We start from the raw sequence: 26,418 nt of genomic DNA on the forward strand, positions 1-26,418 counted from the left end.
ACTTGCAGCAGGCACACGTGGGTATCTGAGACCACTGCGGTGGGAAGTTCATCTCTCTTCTTGGTCACTGACTCTCTTGTTATCCAGCCCTCAGATACTCTGATTCTCCTCCCAACCCTCCTTCTTGGTCTCCCCATATCTCCGTCTCCATGGTCTGTCTGTCTCTCTATCCATTTGTCTCTCCCTTTCCTCCCACCTCATGCCTCTGTCTTTTCATAGGGGGAGAGGGAGAAGAGTACTTGAAACCTGCAGTATTTGCTTCTTGGACTCTATCCACAGAAGGCTAGCTGGCATGACAATCTATGGCAAGCCTGGGCATGGACTGGGCAACACCAAAGCTTGGCTCCACCAGTGTGGAGACAACTGGGTGAGCAGGGAAGAAAATCATCCCTCATTCCCATCCTCCCTGCCCACCCAATCTCCTAGAAACTCCCTTCAGAAAGCAAATACGGGAAAAAATGTTTAACTAAAAAAAAAATAATAATCCATCAATAAAAGAAAGAAGGAAAGGAAATTTCGGCAGTCTAGCTTTTCCATCCAGGATTCCTAAGAAGCTACCCTAGTGATCCCCTCTCCTCAACATGGTGTCACTTAATCCCAGATCCCTTAGGCCACCCCCTCTCTAACCTATGCCAGGCATACTGAGAAGCAGAGAAAAGGCTCCTAAGTGCAATATGAGTCCAGCAGTGTCCTTGATGATTGGATGGAGGCAGGAGAATGGGAGAGGAAGAGGAGCAGATTTGGCCACCCTACCTTGTCCCGGAGTTTGTCTATCTCCTCCTTCCTAGCAAGTTCTGATTCTTCTAGTACTCGACGCTGTGCAGTTTCCTTCTTCAGAAACTCGATCTCCCTTTGGGAAAAGAAAGGAGGAGGGTGGTCAGGGCTGGGCACTGGCCTCAAGTTTTGGCAGGGATTCTCATGCCCAAAGAAGAAATAAGAGCTCTTCTCATATCTCCCCAAAGAGGGACCCAGGCATCCAAACCCCCATCTCCAATGTCCAGAGTTCCACACCTCCCTATAACGGAGGTCCTATGAAGAAGCCCAGTGTCCCTGTGTCCAGGATCCCCTGGAGACCCAGTCATCCTCAGAATGTGTATACTGGGTGTCGGGGAATTGTAAAAAGAAGTGGGAAGTAGAGGATCAAGTTCCTGGAGTTCAAGATATAACAGAAAAATTCCAGTCTCACCTGCCCCTAGGCTAAAAGGTGAGTCAGCAGGGGTCTGATACTCATTGGAGGATGATCTTTAGGGAACACCAGTATCTCCCTAGGACTGTTTTCCCAAAGTCTTAGACTCCCTTTCCTTTCCTAGTTTGGAGAGCCTTTGACCTGAAGACCTTTTTAACTTTGGATCTTTGCCGACTGAAGATTCATGCACCCCAGTTCTTCTGATCGACCCCTGCCCTCTACATATACACTCTGGACACCTATCACTGAAGCCTTGTCCTAGGGAGAGCCACACCTTCCCTCACACTTCTGCTTGCTCTTCAATTGTGACTGACTCCATGATCCCATTTGGGGTTTTCTTGGCAAAGATATTAGAGTGGTTTGTCATTTCCTTCAACGGCTCATTTTTACAGATGAGGAAACTGAGGCAAATAGGGTTAAGTGATACCCATGTTAACCCATAACTTAAGAGGCCCATGATCATGCAGTGGGTAAGTGTCTGAGGCCAGATTTGAACTTAGATCTTCCTGATTCCAGACCCAATGTTCTATCCACTATGCCACTTAGCAGCCCCAGCTGGGTGGCACAGTATAGACAGAACACTGGGCTTAGGGTCAGGAAGACTCATTTTCCTGAGTTCAAATCCAACCTTAAACACTTACTAGCTGGGAGAGCCTGAGCAAATCACCTAACTCTCTTAGCCTTTGTTTCTTTATCTGTAAAATGAGCTGGAGAAGGAAATGGCAAATATCTCCAGTATTCTTGCCAAGAAAATCCCATGGATGGAACAGCTGGGTGCCTCAGAGGATAGAGAGCCAGGTCTGGAGATGGGAGGTCCCAGGCTCAAGTCTGACCTCAAACACTTCCCAGCTGTGTGACCCTGGGAAAGTCACTCAATCACAGTTGCCTGTTCCTTACTGCTCTTCTGCCTTCTAACCAATACTAAGTATCGATTTCTAAGACAGAAGGTAAAGGCTCTAAAAAAAAATTTTTTTTTAAGGCAGAAGATAAGGGTTTAAAAAAGGAAAAAAAAAACATGAAAGACTATGGTCCATTGGGTCATGAAAAGTCAGAAACAACTGAAGATTAAACAATAAGAAGAAGCATAAGAGACAGGATTTAACCGAGGTCTTCTCATTCCAAAGCTTGTGCTTATTCAGCTGTCCCCTGTTGTCTCCCCTTGGCTCAGATCCATGATTCCCCAGATTTTCCCTTTTATCCACTTAAGAGTTCCTCCAGAAGCTATCAGGATCTCCCTCCTCCTAACCCCAGAGCCTCCTCCCTCTCTCACTTAGACCCTTGCCCAGGTCCATACTTCTGCTGGTAGTCCTTAATGAGCCGCTTGGCTTTGCTGTATTTTCGCTCCAGGGCCTGGTACTGGGCCTGAGTCTCCCTGAGGTGCTCGTCCACAGCCTGGCAAAGGCTCTGGGCCTCCCCCCAGTAGCCCTCCAGCTTCTCCATTCGCTCCTTGTTCTCCTCCACGCTCTGCTCCAGCTGGGCCTTCTCAGCTCGCCATCGGCCCTTCTCCTGCTCCAGGCCCTGAAGCTGGGATGGGATGAAAGAAGGATCAGAGAGAGAGAAAAGGAAATATCCCTATCCCTGACTAGCAAAAATGCATGTCTCAAACCCGAAGACCTTTTCTTTAAGATCATGGATGTAACTTCAGAATGAAAAAGAAGTGTAGAGGCCGTCTCTCATTTTATAGATGCGGAAAGCGAGGCTGAGAGAGGCGCAATGTTTTGCCCAAGGGGCCAGAGGTAGTAAATGGTAGATCTAGTCTATGGCACCGTGCTCGTCAAACCCAGTGCTCTGTCCTCTCTCCTCTCTTTTTCTGCCCCCCAAGATTCTGCTTCGACTTCCCCTTCTCAGGTACTCTGCCTTCTCTGCCAGCTCCTCCCTTCTGATTCTCTAATTGTGGGCTTCCCCCAGAGTTCAGCTCTTGGTACTCTGCTATTCTGTCTCCACATTTCTCCCTTAGAGAAATGATGTTATCTCCTGGCTTCCACTATCACTTCTATTTGGACGATTCCCAGATCTCTATTTCCACACCAGACTGAGCCCTTGAACTCCAGATACACTCTTCCAACCACCTCCTGAGCACCTCGCCACACTCCACTTAAGTATCCCAGAGGAGGTGTGCTGGGACATGCTACAGTCATTACTGAATGAATTCATTGCTCAGGGAAAGCGATCCCCTTTCCCTCTAGCCTAGCCAAATCCTGGGCCTTGCAAGGTACAGGTAAGTTCTTCCTCCTCTCTGAAGCCCTTCTGACTGCTCCAGGCCTCCGTGTCTGTGTGTGTCTTTTAAGGGAGCCTTAAAGTCTCTAAAAGGGTCAATCCATCAATCTTTCCATACACAAGTGTTTATTAAGGACCTACTATGTGTCAGGCATTGTGTTAGAACCTAGGGATAGCAATACAAAGAAGGAAGCAAAGTCTACATCGAAGGAACTTGACAAAAGCCCCAAATGACTTCCTGCCCGAAAGACCCAAGCCCTCACCTTTCTTTTTAGCTGCTGGATTTCAGCCTCAGTGACAGCGTGCTTGATCTGGAGCTATCAGAAGGAGTGGAGAAACTGGTTCAGCCCACAGTCCACACAGAAAGACACCCCAGCAGCTGGGTACCCCCATCCCCCTTCCCTCTTCAACCCTTGGGAGCCCACCCCCACCCCCACCTCCTTAAACTTGTGCACCAGCTTCTCAGGCTCCATCTCTACTGGGGACAGGGCGTCCTCATTCTCCGCCAGCTCAAACACCTCTATGGCCATTTCACTGCCCGGGAATGTAGGGCTCATCTCCTCATCCTCATCTGTGGCGTACTCGCCTGTCTGAAGGGAGGGAAACAAGGCTGTCATGGAAACCATGCCATCTGGATTCTACCCACCCATCCCCAGGCCTAAGGACTATCTGTCCGTCAGAAGCTGCTCTTCCCTCCGTCTCTGCCTTGGGCATATTTCTTAAGCTCCCTATTAGGCTAGAAGCCACCCTCGGGTACTGTGTCTAAGTCACTTACTTTACAGAATACTGCAATGGGTAATGAGGACTATATATCTGGTGTAGTCCTAATGGCTAAAGAGGGACAGAGAGGCAAATAAAATATACACAGCAGGTAATAAATGTATGAAACTCTAACCCTTAGAGTACAGGCAGGAAATATAAGTGGATTCAAGAAAGGATTGGATAAATCGATGACCAACAGAGCCATAAATGGCTATTAAGAGATGCTGAGCCATACTTAACCTTGAGGAGGAACAGTGGGAAGGAAATCAGGACTTCCCATGGCATGGAAAAGAAAGAGACTGTAGAAACCATCTAATTTAATCCCTTCCCCCAAAAGAAAAGGCATATTGCTGCTGTTCAGGCATGTCTAACTCTCTGTGATCCCATTTGGGGTTTTCTTGGCAAAGATACTGGAGTGGTTTGCCATTTCCTTCTTCAGCTCATTTTGTCGATGAGGAAACTGAGGCCAACAGAATTAAGTGACTTGCTCAGCGTCACATAGTTAACAAATGTCTGAGGCTGGATTTGAACTCATGAAAGTGAATCTTCCTGACTCCTGGCCCAGTGCTTTATTCACTGTGCCAACTAGCTGTTCCAGAAAACTAAGACCCAAAGAACGAGAAAGATTTTTCCAGGGACATACCAGTCTTTGAGCTAATAATGGCCTTTGGTTGGACATGGTCCAGGTCCATGGTGGTGAATCTATGGCACACATGCCAGAGGCGGCATGCAGAGCCCTCTCTGTGGGCTATAAATATTAAAAATGATAAAGGCTGATATAATAATATAAATTAGTATTTTAATTAAAGCCATGCTGATAGATAAAATCATTAGACCACGCGCTTGTAAGCATTCAAAACTGCCGCCTCCATTACTGTCTCCTGTTTCCTGGAAGCGCCTACTCGCAAAAGAGACCACTCCCTCCTAACCCAGGAGATTTTAAACCCTCTCTGCGTCGACGTAGACCTCCCCATGCCCCAAAGACCCGGAAACGGAAACAGCTGGACCACGGGAAATGTAGTTTTGATACATTTCCCATGTCCATAGAAATATATACACTTTTTAGATGGCTTTTCCCAAATTTCACTTTTACAGGGCATGTGTGCCATTGCCCCAGCACAGAGGTTGCCAGAGTTTGTTACTAGAAAGCTAGAGGGAGGTGGGGCTAGGCTTTTCCCCTCCCCCTCTCTACCCACACCTGAAGACAACATTGGCCCCTCTGCCTAGCAGCCCAAAGGGAGTGCTTCCTCCCTCCTCTGTCTGAGATAAGGAGGAAAGGGCGACACTTGATTTGGGCACTCAGTCTCTAAAAGGTTTGCCTTCAGTCACTGGTCTAGTTTGCTGATCTACTTCAATGTGGATGTAAATCCCTCTGGAAGTCAACCCTGTAGCCCTTTTGTTCTTTTCCTCCTCCAAGCTATTGTTTAACAAATATTGGGAATTAATCAATATGTAGAAGCAGCTGGGTAGCACAATAGATAGAGTACCAGGGCTAGAGTTGGGAGGATCAAGGTTAAAGTCTGGTCTCAGACACTTTCTAGCTATGTGACCCGGGACAAGTCACTTAACCCTGTTTGCCTAGCCCTTGCTCTTCTGTCTTAAGAGTTGTTAATCAGATAAAAAATAAGAGTTCAAATATATATATATACATATATATGCACATATATATGTATACATGTATATATACATAGAATGTGAATTAACATAATAATGAATTAATATTTAATGCTTTGCTACATAAATGCTAGCTATAATTATGAACAACAACAACAACAACAATAATAATAATAATAATAAATTTTGTACTTTGTGTATACTATAGATAGGATATTACTTTTGGAGCTAGGTGGCACAATGGATAGAACATTGGGCTTAGAATCAAGAAGACTCATTTTCCTGAGTTCAAATCTGACCTCAGACACTTACTAGCTGTGAGACCCTGGGAAAGTCACTTCACCCTTTTTGCCTCAGTTTCCTAATCTGTAAAATGAGCTGGGGGAAAAAATGGCAAACCACTCCAGTAACCTTTGCCAAGAAAACCCCAAACGAGGTCATAGAGTTGGCTTTGACTGAACAAGTCTCGTCTCTCCTCCATACTAATCCTCGCATTGTGCAGGGATAATGTCTAATATATTTTTGTGTCCAACATCCATTATTAAGCACCTACTATAGCCCTCTTAGAGGATACAAAGCTCCAGGAGTAGAACCACTGAGTGCTGAGGAAGAAGCATAGAGATCAGGTTGTGATACTCATATGACCACCAGATGGCAACCACACCGGCGCGTGAGGCCAAATGATGGGAAAGGAAGGGGTTCTACAACCCTTCTGGAACCAGACAGGTGGAATGGAGCCTTCAGACTACCTCTTCATCCTCTTCCGCATATTGGGCGTATCTCTGCTCCATCATTTCTCGTTGCCACCGCTCCTGCTCCAGTGTCTGCTGGATAAGTTGGGCCACCTCACTCTGTTCTCCTGGACGTTCCCGTCCAATCAGAAATCTGCGATGTTTGGAGGGAGGAGAGAGATAGCACTCATTCAGGGGGGGACCAGGAAATGAGCACAATACACTTTTAAGTTTAACTTGTACTATTAACATTTTCTCCATCACTTTCTTACGGCTAGATAATCAATCAAAATAAATTGGTCCCTGATTTGTAAGCTTTGCCAGTTTCTGAAATGTAAATGCTCACATTGAAAATGTAGATTTTTGAGGTGTAAATGATCGCACTGAAATTTTAACAATAGCTCTCTGGAGCTCATTAGAGCTCCCCTGAACTGAACCCTTTGAAAGTTTCTGGGCTAAGAACTGGGCTTTTAAAGGAGTGGCGTCTGGCATGGAAAGAAGGGGAGGGGGCAGATATAAGAGATATCCTAAGCATAAATTGATCCACAAGCAGTTGATATGATCCCTCTGTGTTCCCTCTGTACAATCTCTATCTATTCCTTTGCCAGCTTGCATTCTACAGGAAGAGAAACCAGATAATGTTGGAATAAAGAAGCTGCAGAACATTAATTATAAATGGTAGCTAGGTGGCCCAGTGGCTAGAGTGCTGGGCTGGGAATCAAGATGACTCAAATTCCTCAGTTCAAATCTGGCCTCAGATACTGGCTGTGTGATCCTGGGCAAGTCTCTTAACTGTTTGTCTCAGTTTCTTCATCTGTAAAATGAGCTGGAGAAGGAAGTGGCAAACCAGCCCAGTATCTTTGCCAAGAAAACCCCAAATGGGATTACAAAGAGTCCTACAGGGCTCAACAACAACAACAAATCCTAGGATCACCAAGTGTCAAAGCTGGTGATGATACTGGAAATCACTCAGTTCAACTCCCTTACTTAAAAAAAAAAGCTTATAAAAACAGCATGAAAGTATGGGTATAACCTATTTCAGACAATTTACCACCTGCTCTCAAAAGCAACAGCAATGCTGAAAATGGAGGAAAGTGCCAGGTTCCCATCAGGCTGTGCTCTAATTGTCCAGTTCTAAACTGAGAAGATGAATTGCAGTTACGTTGTCGAATTTGAGATCATTGATGATCACAGAGCAGGAAAAATAGTTGTGAATCTCACGGGCAGATTAAACGAGTGTGGTGTAATCAGCCCCAGACTTGACATTCAACTGAAAGATCTGGAAAAGTGGCAGAATAATTTGCTACCATTCCATCAGTTTGGGTTCATCGTGCTTACGACCTCAGATGACATCAAGGGCCACGAGGAAGCAAGAAGAAAACACACAAGAGGAAAAAAACTGGGATTCTTTTTCTAAGGGCGTAAATCATCTGAAAATAAAATGCTCCAATGGGTCATGATGCTTTAAAAAAAAAAAAATGGTAGGGAAGGAAAGGCAAGGGAAGGAGAGGAAAGGAGGGAGAAAATGCCCATTCTAAAATTTCAGAAAATTGTTAAAAATTGTTCTTATGTGTAACTGAAAAAAAATTAGAAAAAAAGAAAAGTGAACTAAAACCTAGAAAGGAAAAGCGGTTTGTTCAAGGTCACAAAGCTGGTCGATAGAAGGGTCGAGATTCAAATCCAAGTTTCCATGCTCAGAATCTTTTCTTCTCTAAGCAGACATTAGGATCCTAGATTTCTAACTGGAAGGGATGCTCTCTAGTCCAATTCCTTCTGTTTTTCAAATGATGAAACTGAGCTTTATAGATGTTAAGTGACTTGCCCCAAATCACGCAGGTATGAAATAATAAAACTAGTCTTTGAATCAGGTCCTTCGGCTATAAATCTACCACTGACCCATCCAGACTGTCAGCTTCCTGAGGGTGTGAGTGTTTATTTGTCTCTACCACTTAACACTGTGCCTAGTACACAGAAGGTGCTTATTTATGCTTATTGAAGGTATGAATGATCTCTCCACCAAATTCCAGCTCTGGAACCTAAGGTTCTCCATTTGATACTATGCTTAGCTTGGTTTTAAAAAAACTTTCTTTCTTAGTAACAACTCTAAAACAGAAGGGCAAGGGCTAGGCAAATGCCTAGCTTAAGTGACTTGCCTAGGGTCACCAGGCTAGGAAGTGCCTGAGGCCAGATTTAAACCCAGGTCCTCCCATCTCTGTGTCTGGCTCTCTATTCACTAAACCATTTAGCTACCCCTGATACTTTCTTTGTTAAGACTTACTATTCTGAGGGCAGCTAGGTGACTCAGTGGATGGAGTCAGACCTAGAGGTCCTAGGGTCAAATCTGGCCTGAGACACTTCCCAGCTGTGTGACCCTGGGCAAGTCACTTAACCCCCATTGCCTAGCCCTTACTGTTCTTCTGCTTAAGAGCCAATACACAGCATTGACTCTAAGACAGAAGTTAAGGGCTTAAAAATAAACAAACAAAATTTTTAAAATGAACTATTCTTGGGGGTAGTTAGGTGGCTCAGTGGATAGAGAGCCAGGACTAGAGGTCCTGGGTTCAAATCTGGCCTCAGAAACTCCCTAACTGTGTGACCCTGGACAAGTCACTTAAACCCCATGGTCTACCCCTTACCACAATTCTGCCTTGGAAGCAGTACACAATATTAATTCTAAGATGGAAGGTAAGAGTTTCAATCAAACAAACAGTTCTTTCCAGGTTTGAGAATAATGCTTCATCAAGAACTTGTTCTTATCATATGACAAGTAGGAAAAGGAAGGGAAAAACATTAATAGAGTGCCTACTATATACCAGGCATTGTGATGAGTGCTTTTTACAAATATCTCATTTGATCCTGCAGCAACCCTACAAAGTATGTGCAATTATTATCCCCATTATACAGTTGAGGAAACTGAGGCAAACATAGGTTAAGTGACTAGCTGAGGGTCACACAGCTAGTGTGCATCTAAGGCTAGATGGGAACCCTCAACTCTTTCTGAATCCAGGTCCATTATTCTGTACACTGTATCCCCGACTGCCTCTCGAGGCCCCTCACTCAAAGGGGAACCCAAATAGTTGTATTTTTTTCCTGATATTGTTCAGTCATTTTTCAGTCATAACCAAATCTTAGTGATCTCATGTGGGGTTTTCTTGGCAAAAATACTTGAATGGTTTCCCATTTTCTTCTCCAGCCTATTTTCCAGATAAGAAAACTGAAGCCAAAAGGGTCATCCAGTGAGGGTGAGGCCAGGTTTGAGTCTCCCAGGTCCAGCGCTCTATCCACTGTGACAATGAGCTGCCCCTACAGTCGCTGTGTATATCTGTGGTATATAAGGTACTTAGTATACATTTGTTGGGTGAATGAGTGTAGGAATGGTCTTCCTGCTAAGCTCCCACTCCAAAGTTCCAACTGCTTACCAGACATCTCAATCAACAAGTTCAATACAGAAATGATCTATCATCCTTCTCCTGATTCCCCTATCTCCGTCAACAGCACCACCTTTCATTCATTCATCCAGGCTGGAAGCCTTGATATTATCTTTGACTCTTTCATCTTCCCTCTCTCTCATCATCGTTCCTCAACAGCCAATCGGTTGTCAAACCCTGGTGACTCAACTTCTCCCAGATTAATCTATGGGAATGTGGAAATCTGAGAGGATAGCACGTGTGTAACCAGTAGCAAATGGCTACTGTCTGTCTCGAGGATGGAAAGGAGAGAAGGTGGAAATCAAAATGGTGGAAAACGAATACCAATATATAAATGGGAGGGTGGGACCCATTACTGTGACAGTGCAAATATTTTTTAAAATGTCATGTGTCTATCCACCATCTAGTTCCACTGTCACCACCCGAGGAAAGACTCTCTCGCCTCCTCCCAGATCCTGGTATCACCTTCCTCCAGGTTCCTTCCTTCTATCTCTATGTCCCAAAGGGAAGATGACCACTTTATGCAACTCAGCCCCACTTCAATCCAATTCACCAGCAGGTCAAGACATCATCTGGGGTGGCTAGGGGGCTCAGTGGATGGAGAGTCAGGTGCTGAGTTCAAATCTGGCCTCAGACCCTTCCTAGCTGTGTGATCCTGGGTGAATCTCTTATCCCCCATTGTCTAGCTCTTACCACTCTTCTGCCTTGGAACCAATAAACAGTACTGATTCTAAGAGAGAAAGTAAAGGTTTATAAACAAAACAAAACAGAGAGAAGGTAAGGGTTAAAAAAAAAGACATCATCACATAATGTCATTGGACCTTTTCGAAAACGAAGGACAAACAACAACATCCTCAAAATGATGCCCATGAATAATATGGAAATAGGTATCAAGTGATAACATTTGTACAATCAGTGGAATTGCTTGTTGGCTCCAGGAGGGGGGAGGGAAGAGGAGAGGGAAAGAAAATGAATCATGGAAACATGGGAAAATATTTTTAAAATAAACAAAATGATGCCCAATTGGTCTTATCTATACATGGAGCCGACTAAGTTATTCATTCCCCTGTGCAGAATCCCTTAATTCTCCCTCTCCCTACAGACACTGTCTTGCTTTCTTTGTATCCCTAGAACAGTAGGCACTTATATGTTTATTGATTAAGCCAGACCTAGACACCTCAGCCTGATATTCAAGGGCTTCCACAAACTAGTGTCACTCTTATAATGCCTATTGTTATATGCCCTGTTCCTTCTTCTACATCATAAATTACAAAAGGGAAGAGAACATGTTTTAATGTGCTTTAAAAACAACAACTTCCCTGGCATCTAACAGAATGTTCCAAAACATACTAGATAGGGAAGGCTAGCTAGGTGACTCAGTGGATAGAGGCCCAGGCCTAGAAACAAGAGATCCTGGGCTGAAATCTAGCCTCAGACATTTTCTAGCAGTGTGACCCTAGTCCAGTCATTTAACTTCAATTGCCTACCCTTTACTATTCTTCTGCCTTGGAACTGATACCTAATATGGAAGTATGGATTCTAAGATTGAAAGTAAAGGTTTTAAAAAAAAGTATTAGGTGCTATAACAAAATAATTGTTGAATGAATGAATGAGTGAACATAATGGTAGGAATGGAATTAAATCCTTTGGGTGTGGAGGCAGGGAGACAAAGGAAAAGATGGTCACAGGAGCAGGGCTAAAGAGAAGAGTGTTTTGGGTATCTTCCTGCCCACTGAACTTCAGGAAGGGGAGGAGAGATGAAAAAGGGAGATTAGGATGAAAAGGAAATGGCAGAAGGCCCAGGCTCTCCTCAGCTGTACCTCCTTCCCCCCAACACACAACATTTACATTTCCTGTTTCTCTCTTGCTCATGTCCTGATCGCCTCCCCTTCCCAGGAGAGTAGTTCTCCCCAGGGTCAGGTTGGGGAGGAGTAATGGCAGCAGTGAGAGGCAGCTGGATGGCTCAGTGGATAGAGGTCTAGATCTGGAATCAAAAAGAGTTAAGTTCTGGCTGCAGACCCTTATTAGCTCCAAGGCCCTGGGCAAGTCACTTAAACTCTGTTTGCCTTAATCCACTGGAGAAGGAAATGACAAACTACTCTGGTATCTTTGCCAAGAAAACCCCTGTGAACAGTATGGTCCACAGGGTCACAAAGAGTTGGACATGACTGAACATCAGTAACAATGGAGGTGAGGGTAAGACAAAGGCAAGAAAGAGGATGGGAGGGAAGAGTCTGGGGGTAAGGGAGTGATGGGCCAGTCTGTGTAGTTTGTAGCACCCTGTGCTGATTTATTTCTTCTTCACTCCCAATCAACATCCCACTGACTTCTTAGAGAGGTACGAGGAATAATATGATCTAAGAGGACTGCTTGGAGGAGAAGGAGGGACACAATGAGAACTTGAGAATCAGAAATCTGGTGGAGATGGCACTTGGGAAGATTTGAGACAAATAAGAGAAAAAGCTGATTAAAAAAAAAAAAAAAGGCAGCTGGGTGGCTCAGTGGATTGAGAGCCATGCCTAGAGATGGTAGGTCCTCAGTTGAAATCTGACCTCAGACACTTCCTAGCACTTAACTCCCATTGCCTAGCCCTTACCACTCTTCTGCCTTGGAACCCATACACAGTACTGATTCTAAGATGGAAGGTAAGGGCTTTGAAAAACAAAAAAGACAAGAATAATCTGGAAGGGATTTATACGGGTACTCTTCAGATCGAGGGTCCTCACTTGTTTTTGTGTCATGGTCCCCTTCTCAGAATAATGCTTTGAAATGCATGAAAGCAAAATTACAAAGGAGACCAATTATACAGAAATACAGTTACCAAAATATTTTTAAAACAAGTTTTTGGATGATGGGTTGAGAATACCTGATAAAGAGCTTTTGCCCCCAATAATTCTGATACTATCTCATTAGTCCCCAGGGCTGGATGAGGAAGCTTTGGAAAGTCAAGTTGGGCAAGATTCTGTGGCAAAGTTTGCCTCAGTTTCCTCATCTGTAAAATGATCTGGAGAAGGAAATGTCAAACCTCCCCAGTATCTTTGCCAAAAGCAAATGTGGTCAGGAAGAATGAGACATAACTGAAAATGACTAAACAACAACAATTGTCCGTTCTATGGCTTAATCTCCAAGCAAAACCTCAATCTTGTCTGGGGAAACCAAAGCCTGAGTAGGGCGAGGCCAAATCTATTGTAGGTGGGCATAGTTTGGTTGGTTGATTGCTAAGAAGTTTGAGATTCCAACACCCACTCTTCCCCCAAAAGCCAGGATTTCTCACCGCACTCTGCCCTTGGTGTTCCTGAGTACGGAAGCCGCAAAGCTCTGAGTCACACCCACCAAGCTGGTTCCATCCACTTCCACCAGGAGGTCATTCACTTGGATCCTGGGCAGAGAAGGTTGGGAGAGTTAAAAGAGGCAGCAGGCTCCAGGTCCCCTAGTCCTGGGTCCTGGGTCCATCGCAAGCTAAGCCAGATTCCCCTCGCCTAGTATAACAGTGCTCCACCACCAGGGGATGCGGAGAACCTGCAGAAGACACCTGAAGCTGCCCAGAAGCTCCCTCTCCTCTAGCAGTTCTCCCCTCTGTCAACCTCTCTGAACATCTACAGAATGGTGTGGAAGTCTCTAGTCTAGCTTCAATCTTGGGCACACACACACACACACACACACACACACACACACACACACACACACACACACAAAGGCAGACATACAGATCTACAAAGGTATGTTTTCCTAGTCAGACATATAGATCTACTTTCCAAGATAACATACACAGAGATCCAAAGACATCTGATTTACTAGACACACTGACAGACACATTCAAAAAACAGAGTCTTATGGAAATACTCATGATGGCAATACAGAACACCAGGGAGGTAGTAAGCATGTGGGTGGTACAATGGGTAGAGCCACTGCTTGCCTCCTCCTCCAAGTAGCCCTGCTGAATTATACCACTTCAAGCACCTACCTGCCAACTCAGTGGGACACTGGGGTGAGGGAAGAATGAACAGGAACTGGACGAGGGAAGAAACCTAGAGGCAGGAGGACCTGAAATGAAATCCTGCCTTAGATACTTACTGGTTAGGGCAGCTAGGTGGCAAAGTGGATAGTGTGGCCAGGTCTGGTGTCAGGAAGTCATCTTCATGAATGACTTCTTCCCAGTTGTGTGACCCTGGGCAAGTCACTTAAACCCCATTGCCTAACCATTACCAGTCTTCTGCTTTAGAACCACTACACAGTATTGATTCCAAGACAGAAGGTAAGGGTTTAAAAAAAAAAAAAAAAGGATCCATTGGATCCACTGGAGAAGGAAATGGCAAACCACTCTAGTATCCTTGCCAAGAAAACCCCATGGATAGCTATGCTCCATGGGGGCATGAAGAGGAGGACACAACAGAATGAATAAACAATAGCAATAATGACAAATGAGGGTGGTAGATTAGATGGGCCATAGGGTCCCTTCTAGCTCTAAAAAAGTATATGACAAGGGCATACATACATGTAACATACAAACACATGAAAATGCATGTCTGCATCTTACCTTAAGACCTAGAGTCACAAAACAAACACATAATACCCTTGAACATATATACGACAATTTATAACCAGTACTTAGCACACAGTCCCTGGCTCATAGCAGGCACATCATCAATGCTTGTTTCTTTCCTGCCACTCCAGCTGTTTCTTTCTCTCCTGTTCCCACAAGAGGGTGAGAGAGACTGTAGGCAACCTAGACTTGATCCACGGAAGGGGAAGGGGGAGTGGAGAGAGGAGCGGAAATTGGAAAAAGGTCCCTCCCCTCCCCTACCCCCACCACCTTCCCTGGAACTCCAGAGATGTTCCCACAGGATTCCATAAGGGAAATAGAGGAAACCAGTCCATTGTAAACAGGTTCCTCCCACCCATGCACATGCGCACAAATGCCCAGAGATGTGCCTGGGCAGACACAGACACAGAGAACCAGAGAACCAGAAACTATTATCTCTACATACACCCACTCACCCAATCACAGCTAGGACTGGCCTGAAAGTCTTGGGAGGTCTCAAAAGCTGAATGGAAAGGTAAGGGATGAGTATGGCTGTGGCCACTGCCATCTCTGCTCAGGGCACTCGGCCTAAGAAACTCAGACTTGGACAAAGTTCAGAAGCTGTCCCAAACCAATCTAGATGCAGAGACACAATTCTTCTTATAGTCTGTCCACACATATAAAATGCCACAACACACCTCTGTGGCTGTCTACACCATTAGTCCATTAGTACTGTGGGGAATTTAGGGAGATTGCTGTCACCCACTCCAGCAAGTATAGACTAGACACAATGGCAATTCACTAACACATTCTATCACCCAGGTGCATGTCTGCTCAGTTCCTCTGAAAGGCTGCTACCCAGAGACAGAATTCATTTGGCATAAGAATACCAAACAAGATGCTTGCCTTCACACATTCTTTCTCTCTCTCTCTCAATCTCTCCCTCTCCCTCTCTCCCTCCCTCCCCCCCCCTCTCTCTCACACACACACACACACACACACACACACACACACACACACACACACACTCACACACACACACACTTCTAGTTATTCCCACACAAAGCCATACAAGCCACTACATTCAAGAATTCATAGGCATTTCTTGCCCATGGAAATCACAGCCAAATACAGTCTTTGTGCTCTTGTACACATCCCCCTAAAACTTTTTTTCCATCAGTGCCACAATTCATCAACCCCATGAGAGGACACACGACCACGTGATGGGCTAGCCCTCCCTTCCTGACCTGCTTCTCTTCCCACCACTTCTTCCTAATAGCCCAGCTGGCTCAGCTAGTGAGATATAAACCTCTTAATCTCAAGGCCATGGCATGAGTCGCATAGGAAAGACTTTCTTTGTAGGACATCATGGGACAGTGGAAACAGAACTAACTATGAAGTTAGAAGACTTGAGTTCAAATCCATCTCTGACTCTTACCTACCTGTATGATCTCAGACAAGTCCCTTCCTCTCCTTTAGTCTCCAATTCCTCATCTATAATGAGGAAGTTGGATCAATACCCCTTCCAACAATATGTCTATGATCCTATTAACTCCCACTGAGACAATACAACTGGAAATTCTTGGGGAAAACCCATGAGCTAGAGGATAATCTAGAGCCTTCTATCCCCAAATCAGGTTCCCTCCTACATACAAGGGAGACCAAGGGAAGTGGCACCTTAACCTTCAGTACCCACTGAGGAAGAAGGTGGGGTTGGTGCTGATCCCAGGAGAGTGTTGAAGGGCAATGCCCATCTAGGATGGGAAGGGGACAGTTACCTGCCATCACGATGTGCAGCGCCCCCCTCAGTCACTGTCTTGACAAAGATGCCTAGCTTCTCCAGGCCCATGTCGGCCCCAGCGCCCATGCCGATGATACTAATGCCCAGGCCTTCTGAGTCTGCAAAGGGGCAGATGGGAAGGGAGAGGTCAGTGCCATTCTTCAGGCTCTGGATTAGGGAGTAGGGAGGAGAATCAGAGATGCCAGGTGAACACTTGGAAGGCAGAATATACTCAAGATATCCTGAAGAGGGACTCAAAATGTGTCCAAGAAACAATGGATGGGCTAGAGGAGGTCAAGAGACAGAGAAATTTGGTACGGTGGCATTAGGTTGGGGGCAAAGTATAAGGGTGGGTGGCACACAGGACAGGATTGATAGAGGATGAACAACTAGTTGGTCAAGGTAAGCTTGGGGTGTGTGAACCAACCAACTCCTCCAGTAAGTGCTAATCAACCCTCCTCCTATTCCTGGAACTCAACCTCATCCCTGGGAGCGCCCATTCTCATTCTGATACTAAGGATCCCTCAGCCTTTGTAGAGGGGTATGCTTTTGTCCTTGTGAAATCCCTTCAGTGCCATGGAATGCCATAGTGCTCCTGATTACTTCCTGTACATATGCTATCTCTTTTGATTCTCACAACAGCCCTGTATTTTTGAAGGTGCTACTATTACCTTCATCTTACAGATGAGGAAACTGAGGCAAAGAGGAAGTTACCAGCCCATGATTATACAGTTAGTAAGTGTCTGAGGAAGGATTTGATCTCAGGTCTTCCTGACATTAAGTCCAGTTCTCTAATCACTGGGCCACAAGGGTCTTATGGAAAGCTACAGCACAAGGGGGTGGTTAGGTGTATTTAGCTGTAAGGAGACTCTAAATTATGTCATCGAGGCAGGGTTGGTGACAATATTTTGGCTATACATGATGGGGACTATTTTGAGTATTATGGGGCTGCTCATGAGTGGGTGATGGATGCTTTGATGGGGCAAAGTTTTGGGGCATGGGAGAGTGGATGACAACATTCACCTGTGAATGGTTGTGATGGGGGTTGAGATTGGGTGAATTGGCTGATATTCAATTGAACAATCTGACAAACATTTATTTAGCACCTGCTGTGTGCAAGGCATTGTGTTTAGCAAGGAGGATACAAAGATAAATTCAACCTAACTGGCCCTACAGGAGTTTAGATTCTATTGGAATGTAGATAGGGCAGAGATAAAGTCCAGGCCACTCTGGGTTATTGTGTTCAAGGATAGTTACAATGTGTGCTGGTGGTGGGGATTAGGAAACCAGCAAGGTTATATGTAAGTGAGCAACTTGGTGCTTAGAGTAGATGGTGACCCACAAGGTGTGAATTTGAGAAGGCTTCCACATGCATACAGCATAAAGGAGCCTGCTTGAAGGCCCCTAGTTCATCTCTTTGGGCTCAGATTCTATCAGGTGAAAATACAAATAACCCAAGGAGGGGGCATAGGGTAAGTCTTAATTAGGGGAAACTTCCATCAGTCATTAACAGTTTGATATGTGTATCCCTCTCCTTCCTGTTTTCCTTTCTGCCTTCCTCATTCCTCTTCTCTTTCCTCTTTCTTTCATTCCTCTCTCCCCTTCCCCTTCCTTCCTTCCTTCTTCCCTCCTCTCTTCCTTCCTTTCTTCTCTTCTCCCTATCTCTTTCTCTCTCTTTCTTTCTCTTTCTGTTCTTCCCTTCTTCCTTCCTCTTTCTTCTTTTTCCCTCCCTCCTTCCTTCCTTCCTTCCTTCCTTCCTTCCTTCCTTCCTTCCTTCCTTCCTTCCTTCCTNTCTTTCTTTCTTTCTTTCTTTCTTTCTTTCTTTCCTTCTTTCTTTCTTTCTTTCTTTCTTTCTTTCTTTCTTTCTTTCTTTCTTTCTTTCTTTCCTCCCTTCTCTTTTACTAGGGCTCGTAATGGGCAGGTGCTGTGTCATGGGAAGAATTTGAAGCATTGTTTAATCAGGTCCTTTCTAAGAGAGAGTTCCCAAAGAATGGGGTTTGACAGGGAGGAGGGGACAGGGACAGGGATATGAAGGGTAATGAGTCTAGAGGACACCAAAGAGGCAAAAGTGGACAACACACTAGTGGAAAGAGGCAGAGTGTACCACAGTACCACAAGATGTGAGAGGGAGGCTGCTTCTTATGACCTTGTTTTAGGCTAGCCCTGAGTCATGGAACATATGGAGTAAAGCAGTAGTGAAGGAGACACAGGATGAGAGAGGAAGATCATGGGGGATTGAGTGGGGGACCAGAGAGTGAGCAGGTCAGTGTACTAGGGCTGAGGAAAAGAAAGACAAAAAACCTGGCTGGGAGAAAGGTGCCCCCCAAGCTCCCACCTCACCCTTGTCCAGTTCCACAGGGAACAGCTCCAGCCTCTCCACCCGCTTCTCCAGCTCATATTCAGCTGAAGCTGCCATGGGGTCCACGTCCTCATTGCGGCGATCATAGTCTTCATTGGAGTATGTGCTGAACACCTGGACAGAGGAAAGAGGAAGGTCGGAGGGAATCTGATAATGTGAGATAGGGCTAAAAGAAGATGAAAGCTTGACCTGGGGCAAAGGTAGGTGGTGACCAAGGCTGAGGCAGCACCCTACTCATTGCCCTGGAGACCTCCATCTGGATATGTTCTCCTCAGGGCCACAAAGTCCCCCAGCTCAGTGGTTGTTCAGTCTTTTCAGGCATGTTCAAATCTTCTTGATCCCATTTGGAGTTTCTTGGCAAAGATTCTAGAGTGGTTTGTCATTTTCTTCTCTATCTCATTTTTATTGATGACAAAATTGAGGCCAATAGGATTAAGTGACTTACCCAGGGTCACCCAGCTAGTAAGGGTCTGAGGTTATATTTGAACTCAGTTTCTCTGTACTCAAGGACCAGTCCACCTAGCTGCCCCTAAGTGTGTGGCCTTGGGCAAATCTCTTGACTTCTCCTGGCCTCAGTTCTCATTCTGTCAAGCAATGAAGGTTAACTACATGTCTCTAAGGTCCCTTCTAGCTCTAATGAGCAATAAAATGATAAGCCAGAAATTGAAAACCAGCCAGACCCAGAAAGCTAGTAACAGAGGGTAAGCCAAAGACAGAGATGAGAGAGACAGAGGAGAGAAATTCATCCAAGAGGGAAAATAAAAAAAATGGCAGGGCGAGGAAACAGAGGAAAGAAGGGGTGGGGGGAGGGAAAAAGGATGGGAAAACACAAGAGAAGAATATGGAGGGAGCCAGATGGGGAGAAAGAGGAGGGGATTGGGTGTGAGACAAGGGGGGGAGGGGATGGAGAGAGGAACAGGAAAGAAACAGAGAAAGGAAAAGAGACACAACAGGAGAAGACACCGAAGAATCCTGTTCCTTGCCTGTAACCTGATTTCTGGGGGATGGGGAAGACAATGGGGGAAGGGAGGGGAGGTGAAGAGGAAAAACTCCAGACTTTTCTCTCCCTCCCATCTTCTCCTTTAGAGAGAAGAGTTTTTCTGAACGTGATCACAGTGGCTCAGCTTTTTCTAGCTGCCCCCTCCTGAGCCCACATACCAGGTCACTGAATTGAAGTTGTCCTCATTTGAGACTAAAAAAATAAAAACCAAGCCAAAGAACAACAAAGAACCCTCCCCCCAACATTAACACACGTTTCCTTTGGGCACCTCCCACAGGGATCTCTTCCCTCAGGGGAGAAAAGGGGCATTTACTATCCTCACTCCCTCATATCCCTATAACCAGATATTGCTTCCCCAGCAGTGCCCATGGGCATGACTAGGGAGGGAAGCCTAAACTTCTTTAGTCTTGTCAGGGCACCATAAAATGTGCCAATCTGCCCGATGGGTCATGCCACCTGAGGTTCTCTAAAGAATGCCTGATTGAAGGCACTGGGGCTGATGCCATTGTCCTGACTCAAGGGTAGCTTTGGGGGGATCTTAGGAGCTCTAAATAGTGCCAGCTTCTCCAAAGGGCATCCTGTCTGCTCCCAGAAGATATAACAGATGCAGAACAGAGGCGGCATCCTTAAGGCCCCAGTTCTCAGCGCTACAAATACCAGCCCCATGCAGTGCCCATTCTGTGGAAAGGTGCCTGTCTTTGGGCCTGAGGTGTGGTGCATGTGTGGGTGTCCACAGTGGCAGATTAATGAGGATCATTTTGGGCATGGTGGCATTTTCATGCTTCAACGCTTCTAACGACAGGTTGGCACCATTCGGTGCCAAGCGGGGGCGAGGGGTGGGGGGGCTGATGCCATCTGACAGCCTAGGCTAGTGGGAGGGGAGCACTAGCTTTTCTAATTTCCCCCATGCCCCACAGAAAGCATCCCACCTTCTCTCTAATGCCATGGCCAGGGCAATCTCATTTCTCTGCTCAGTGGAATGAGGGCACCATAGACCCCTGAGTCCTATTGTCTGCTTTGACCCCCGTCTTCTACCCAACTGTGAGTCAGGGGGTGAGGACAAAGAGTCACAGAATGGTGGAGCTGGCAGGGACCTTTAGAACAAAGAATCTTAGAGCTGGCCCATCTAGTCCAACCTTCTCCTAGACAGAAGAGGAAACTGAGGTCTAAAGAGGGGAGGAACTTGCCCAAGGTTATATATAGGTAGCTAGTGATCAAGGTGGAGCTAGAATCCTGGTTATTTCTGGTAGATTAAGCTCCAGGGAGCAGCTTTGGGTGGGGAAGCTTTAGACTGATTTGTACATATCTTTGCATCCTTATCTTCTGACTTCCTAATACTCTCTTACAGGAACAATTCCCTGTTACCAATTGGGTCGACTCACTGTCCCTGGTCCCTTTCCCCAACCCCAAGTGATAATAATAGCTAACATTTATGTTCTGCCATCAACATTTTAAAAGTGCTTTTTATCTCATCTGATCCTGGCAACAGCCCTGTGAGATAGGTACTATTATTAGACCCATTTTTGAGATGAAGGAAGGAAAGTTCAGAGTGGTTTGCTCTAGAGACAGCTAGGTAGTCCAGTGGATTCAGTGCCAGACCTGAGTTCAAATGTGACCTCAGACACTTCCTAGTTGTGTGATCCTGGGCAAATCATTTAACTCTGCTTGCCTCAGTTTCTCATCTGTCAAATGAGAAGGAAATGGTAAACCACTCCACTCAAGAAAACCCCAAATCAGGTCATGAAGAGTGGGATAGGACTGAACTAAATGAGCCACAATGGCACAAACTAGTGAGAATCTGGAGTGGGATTAGAACTCAGTTGTTGCTGCTAGCAAGTCTCTTGATTTATTCAACATATCACACTGACTCTAGAATTCAGCTCCATGCCTTTGCTGGCACTAGACCACCTGGGCCTCTCCTTCTCCTCTCTCCCATCTAAACCCTCACCAGACTTTTAAGGCCTAGCTCCAGATTCCCTATCTCCCGAAGCCTTCTCAGCTCCCCTTAGTCCACAGGGATCTCTCCCTCCTCTGAACTCTACACCACTTATTGTCTACACCTCACACTCTGGCAAGCACTTATCATCCAGCTGCCTTGTCAGGTTAGCTATCTTCCCATGGGGTGTGGGTATGTGTGTGTGTGTTTGTGTGTGTCTTATCTCCCCAATGAGATGAGCTGGAGGCTTACATTTCCACCAGGCCCCAGAGGGGTCTGGTACAACATACACAGCCATCCAAGCCAGGTAAAGGCTCACTGACTGAACCCACTCCCACCTTTCTAACAGAGGGATCAATTTATCAGCTTTACAGCTTTGGGGGCCCAGGAATCAATGAGCAATTGGTGTCCCCAGGAAATGGGATGGGGGATAGACTATTAGGTGAGATAGCAAAAAATCCCCATAAAAGTTGAAAGTCGTGGAAGCTGGGCTTATAGCTCACATTTATACAAGACTTTAATCTAAGGCCTCAATTTTAGGGTCATGGTTTCTAAAGGTCAATGTTAAAAGTCTATAAAGGGGGAGCTCCCTCTCTTAGGAGAGCCAGACTTGAAGGGAGGCCCTGGGTTCAAATCTGACCTCAGACACTTTCCTAGCCTTGTGACCCTGGGTAAATCACTTCACCTCCATTGCCTAGCCCTTAACACTCTTCTGCCTTGGAACCAATAGAGTATTGATTCTAAGACAGAAGATAAAGGTTTAAAATTTTTAAAATTAAAAAAAAAAACCTATAAACGTCTCAAGTCACAGGTTTCCCAGGGCCTTTGCCAAACATTTTCTGGGTGTCAAAATATTCTGGAGCAGAACCTAGAGAAACAAGCTTAAACAATTCTCAGCTGCCTCAAGGTACTTCTCAAAGGGTAGAGGATGTCCCATCTCTGCCCTGCTCCTCTCCCCTCTCCCCATCAATGTTTTATCACCTTCCTACACTTTGAGAAAAAGATGACAGTATAATGGAAGAACAGTCAAAAGATCTGGGTCCTGGGTTTGTCTCTGCCATTAAGGATATGTGTGACCTTAGGCAAGTCACTTTCCCTCTATTCAAAGGAAGACTTTGGACGGTAGTGATATCCTAAGGTCCCTTCAGGGTTCGGACATTCAGTAAGTCTATGGCATGATCTGATTGGGAGAGATCGACTGGTGGCTATCAGAGCCCAGACCCTCTGCTCCTACTACCCAGGGGTATAGCTTGAATCCAGATTGTGTTTGAGGGGTGTGGTCACCCCCTTTTAGTTCTTCCCATTAGGGGCTAGCTGGAAGGGGAGAGCTCAGGGACTTCGGAAGGGAAACTTTGCCTCTCCCAATCCCTAGAGAAGGAAGGGCTGGTCACTGGCCATGAGGTTGTTATGGAAATGATAAACAAACAGATGGGGGTTGGGGGGAGACACTGAAAGAGTACGGAATGTTAGCCCCTCATGCCAATCTAGGAAGGTGAGGGATGGGGAAGGGAAGTCGAGGTTCCCAGAGGTGCCCAAGCCACAGAAGCCTGAGGTCTTAGTTCTAGGGCTAGATCTGAGTGAAAGCATTCAAAGCCAGGACATACAAATGGAGAAAAGGAAGCCAGGGCATGCTAGAGTTGCAGTGGTCTATGCTAGGGCCAGTTCTGGAACTCAGTTCTAGTCATATTGCTCTAACACCTTCTCTCCCTGGTCTATACACACACAAACCCTCAGCTGAGACGTAGCCCCAATACACTTTCCATTCTCATCTAAGAAATCAAAGCATTTATTAGGCATAGTAGTAAGCACCTAAGGTGTATGGGAAGGGAAGATGGGGGAAGAAGGGAACCAGGACTTAGAAGGGGGGATTTTAATAGAGAAGCAGTCCAAACTCTCACCCCCCCACCTCCACCCTTCTCACTGTTCCGGAAGGTGTGTTGAAAGAGCCTGCTACTCCTCAGTTTCATCTTCATAAAAGGAAAGGATTGGCCTAAGTAATCTGTAAGATCCTTCCTTCTAGTTCAGACATTCTAGGATACTATTATAGTAGGGAGGAGGGCCGGGTCACTTAGGATCTCACAAACAAGATCCTGCGGCCAGGATAGGTTCTTCCTCAGGCCAAGCCTTGGGGGTGTCTGGCTTTTGAAATGATTATAAAGGACTGGGCCTGACTCAGCTCCCCTACCCTTTCAGGATTTTCTCCATTTCCCAATCCCTTTTTTCTTTATATCCTAAAGGGGTTTTACTGGTAGAAAGTCAAGAAGGTTTTCCTTCCAGCCCCACCAGCACCTTTCTGGAGACAGACCTCCAGCTCCTCACCCGGGAGATCTCAATCCATCTTTAAATACACTACCATGGAAAACCCAGGTCCTTCTGGAGCTTCAGTGAGATGGGGGTGGGAGTGTGGGAGGGAAGTCCCCAGAGGCAGAAAGTCCCTAGACCTTACCACCTCTCAGCCACCCTGGGAGTCCCGTGATCTCACTCCTGAGCTCTCCCTTTGCTACTTCCCCCTTTCACTTCTGCAAAGTTGAAATGGAGGAAATACTGATTTAGACAGGACAGGGGGAAAAGTCCTACTTCCTTCTATTCCCCACCCCCCACTTTTTTTTTTGAAGGGGGAGGAGGGCAAAGATCTACCAGGTTTGTTTCACCTGCCTCTAGTTTTGTGTAACGTAACCTCTCACTTAAATTAGAAACCTTCTTTAAAGGAATTCTCAGGCTGCTACCTTCCCCCACCCCCACCCCCCCAACTATCCCACTGTCAGCCCCCAGGGTCCTTGAATGAAAGCATTTCTGGGAATGGGAAAAATAATCTGGCACTATCAGGGGCAGGGCATTGACTGCCTGCCCCAGGCAGCTGTGTGGGTGAGCAGGAAAGGGAGAGTCACCTCCCCTTCCTCCCTCCCCACCTTCTCCCTCTGACACATAGTTGGAGATGGGGGAGGAAGAGAAGACTAGGCCAGCTCGCCAAAGGGGACCTGAAGGATAGCTAACTGTGGATATCCTGAGAGCCATCCTCACTGGAAGGGGAAGCAGAAGATGTAGGGCATGGGGAGGAGACTGGCGCAATGCTAGCCTAGTGCCTGCCCTTACTCCAACACAGGACACAGCTTCTTAAGGGAGACTCTGATGAGCTTTATTTTACCTTGTATAAATAGTTCTAACTAAGCAATACCCCCTCCCAAATCACTTCTGGGTCAGGGCTGCAGGGAATAGCTGGGAGGGGGCAGGGTTCCCACCAATGAGGGAGCTGACTCAACGTGCCAACCTCAGCTGGCAGGGCGGAGGCGGGCAGAGAGCACATGGCAGGGGCTTGGGGGGGTGGGGAGTGAGTGCCAAGGGACCGCACTTACTTGGATGGGTGCAGTGCTGAAATGGATTTTCCGGCTGGGGACCGGCTCCTCCTCCTCCGAGAGTCCTGGGATCTCTACACACCCCGATTCTGGCTCATAGGGGGGCTCCCCATCTTCCTCCTCATCGTCCTCCTCTTCTTCCTCCTCCTCCTCTTCTTCCAGCCCACTCCCCCCAGAGTCCTCCCCAAGCCCACTGTAGGCGCTCACGTCCACTAAGTCCGCTTCGGAGAAGTCCTCCCTCTTGGACTCATCCCCTTCCTCCGGGGCCACGTCAGGCGCCCGGCTTCCTCCAGAGCCCCCTACTCCCCTCTCTGCGTCCCCTTCATCCTCCGGGGCAGCTGGAGCGCTCTGCTCCTCTGGGGGTCCGGCGGGGACTGCCACAGCCACGGCGCCGTTCTCTAGGGCCGCGTGGACTGTCACCTCAGCCTGGATCACCTCTCCAGCTGCTGCCTCGGCCTCTGATTCTCCGCTCTCCTCCACCTCCACCGGCTTAATCTTGCGCACCTCCCGGGGCTTGGGAGGAGGGCGGACCGGGGCCGAGCGCTGCAGCGGCTGCTGGGGCTGCCCCTGAGGCTGCTGCTGCTGCTGTCCCCCAGATCCCCGCTCCTTCTCGCTGGGCCCATCAGCCGACGGGGCGGGAGGTGTGGGCAGAAAAGCCCGAGACCTCTTGCTGACTAGCTTGGAGTTGAGCGGCGGCGCGCCGGGCCCCCGGTGGAGGCCAGACCTTAAGTCCGCCTTCTCGAAGACAGCACTCAGCTGGCTGACGGTCGGGGACACAGCGTCGGTGTCCAGCTTGTCCAGAGCCTCGGTGCTGCCGTTAAAGCGCACCACCACGTCTAGCTTCCGGTCCTGAAGGCTGGCCCGCTCCTGCCTCAGGAGCCGCCGAGTGGCGGCCTCCTTGTCGCCCCCTGGCCCGGCCGCCGCCCCGGCGGGGCTGCGCTCGAACAACTTCCTTGTCTCCTGCAGCCTGGACAGCGGCTGCGGCGGCAGCGCGGGCTGGGCCGGCTGCGCCGGCTTGGAGTCAAAGCGGCTCACCCGCTCCGACACGCTAGTGCCCAGCTTCAGCAGCGCGCTGTGGTCCACGTTCTCGTTGAGGCTGCTGGCCCGGGGCAGGGAGAGGCGCACCGAGCGCTCGGGCACCCTCGGAGGGGGCTCTGGGGGCCCGGCTCCCCCAGCCCCGCTGCTCCCCTCTCCCCAGCCACCCGGAGGCCCAGCAGTCCCCATCTGGAGGAACATGCTTTTGATCCTGTGGACGTTGGAGCCATATTTCTTATGATGGGGAACCTTCGGGGCCTCGTCTGCCCCCGGGGTATCGGACGGGGTTTTCAGGGCCTGGATTCCAGCCTCATAGGCGCTGCGGTGAGGGGAAGCGCTCCGAAGGGGGCCCCCGGGGCCGCGCGGCTCCGTCTTCATCATGATGGGGGGAGCCGGGTTCGCATCCCCCCTTTCTCTGCCCCTCCACCGAACAAGGGACCGGGTACTGTCCGGATCCCCTCCCAAAAACCCCTCCAAGCGGCTTGCCTGAGTCTG

At 47.3% G+C, this 26,418-nt stretch overlaps 1 protein-coding gene and 1 pseudogene across 1 annotated transcript in view; one reads left to right on the forward strand and one right to left on the reverse strand.

Moving 5' to 3' along the window:
• PPP1R9B (protein phosphatase 1 regulatory subunit 9B) overlaps positions 1-26,368 on the reverse strand; it is a 29,013-nt gene extending 2,645 nt beyond the window's left edge. The window contains exons 1-9 of the mRNA XM_044675870.1: positions 24,889-26,368; positions 18,581-18,713; positions 16,239-16,359; positions 13,213-13,317; positions 6,529-6,664; positions 3,841-3,993; positions 3,667-3,720; positions 2,481-2,710; positions 754-850 (exon numbers count right to left, since the gene is read on the reverse strand). Of these exons, the coding sequence (XP_044531805.1) occupies positions 754-850; positions 2,481-2,710; positions 3,667-3,720; positions 3,841-3,993; positions 6,529-6,664; positions 13,213-13,317; positions 16,239-16,359; positions 18,581-18,713; positions 24,889-26,304 (2,445 nt within the window). The 5' untranslated portion in view covers positions 26,305-26,368. The remainder of the gene's footprint in view (positions 1-753; positions 851-2,480; positions 2,711-3,666; positions 3,721-3,840; positions 3,994-6,528; positions 6,665-13,212; positions 13,318-16,238; positions 16,360-18,580; positions 18,714-24,888) is intronic.
• Positions 7,069-7,927, forward strand: LOC123244563 (annotated as a pseudogene).
• Positions 26,369-26,418: the final 50 nt, after the last annotated feature.

Source organism: Gracilinanus agilis, chromosome 4 (assembly GCF_016433145.1).
Source record: "Gracilinanus agilis isolate LMUSP501 chromosome 4, AgileGrace, whole genome shotgun sequence".
Lineage (NCBI taxonomy): Eukaryota > Metazoa > Chordata > Mammalia > Didelphimorphia > Didelphidae > Gracilinanus > Gracilinanus agilis.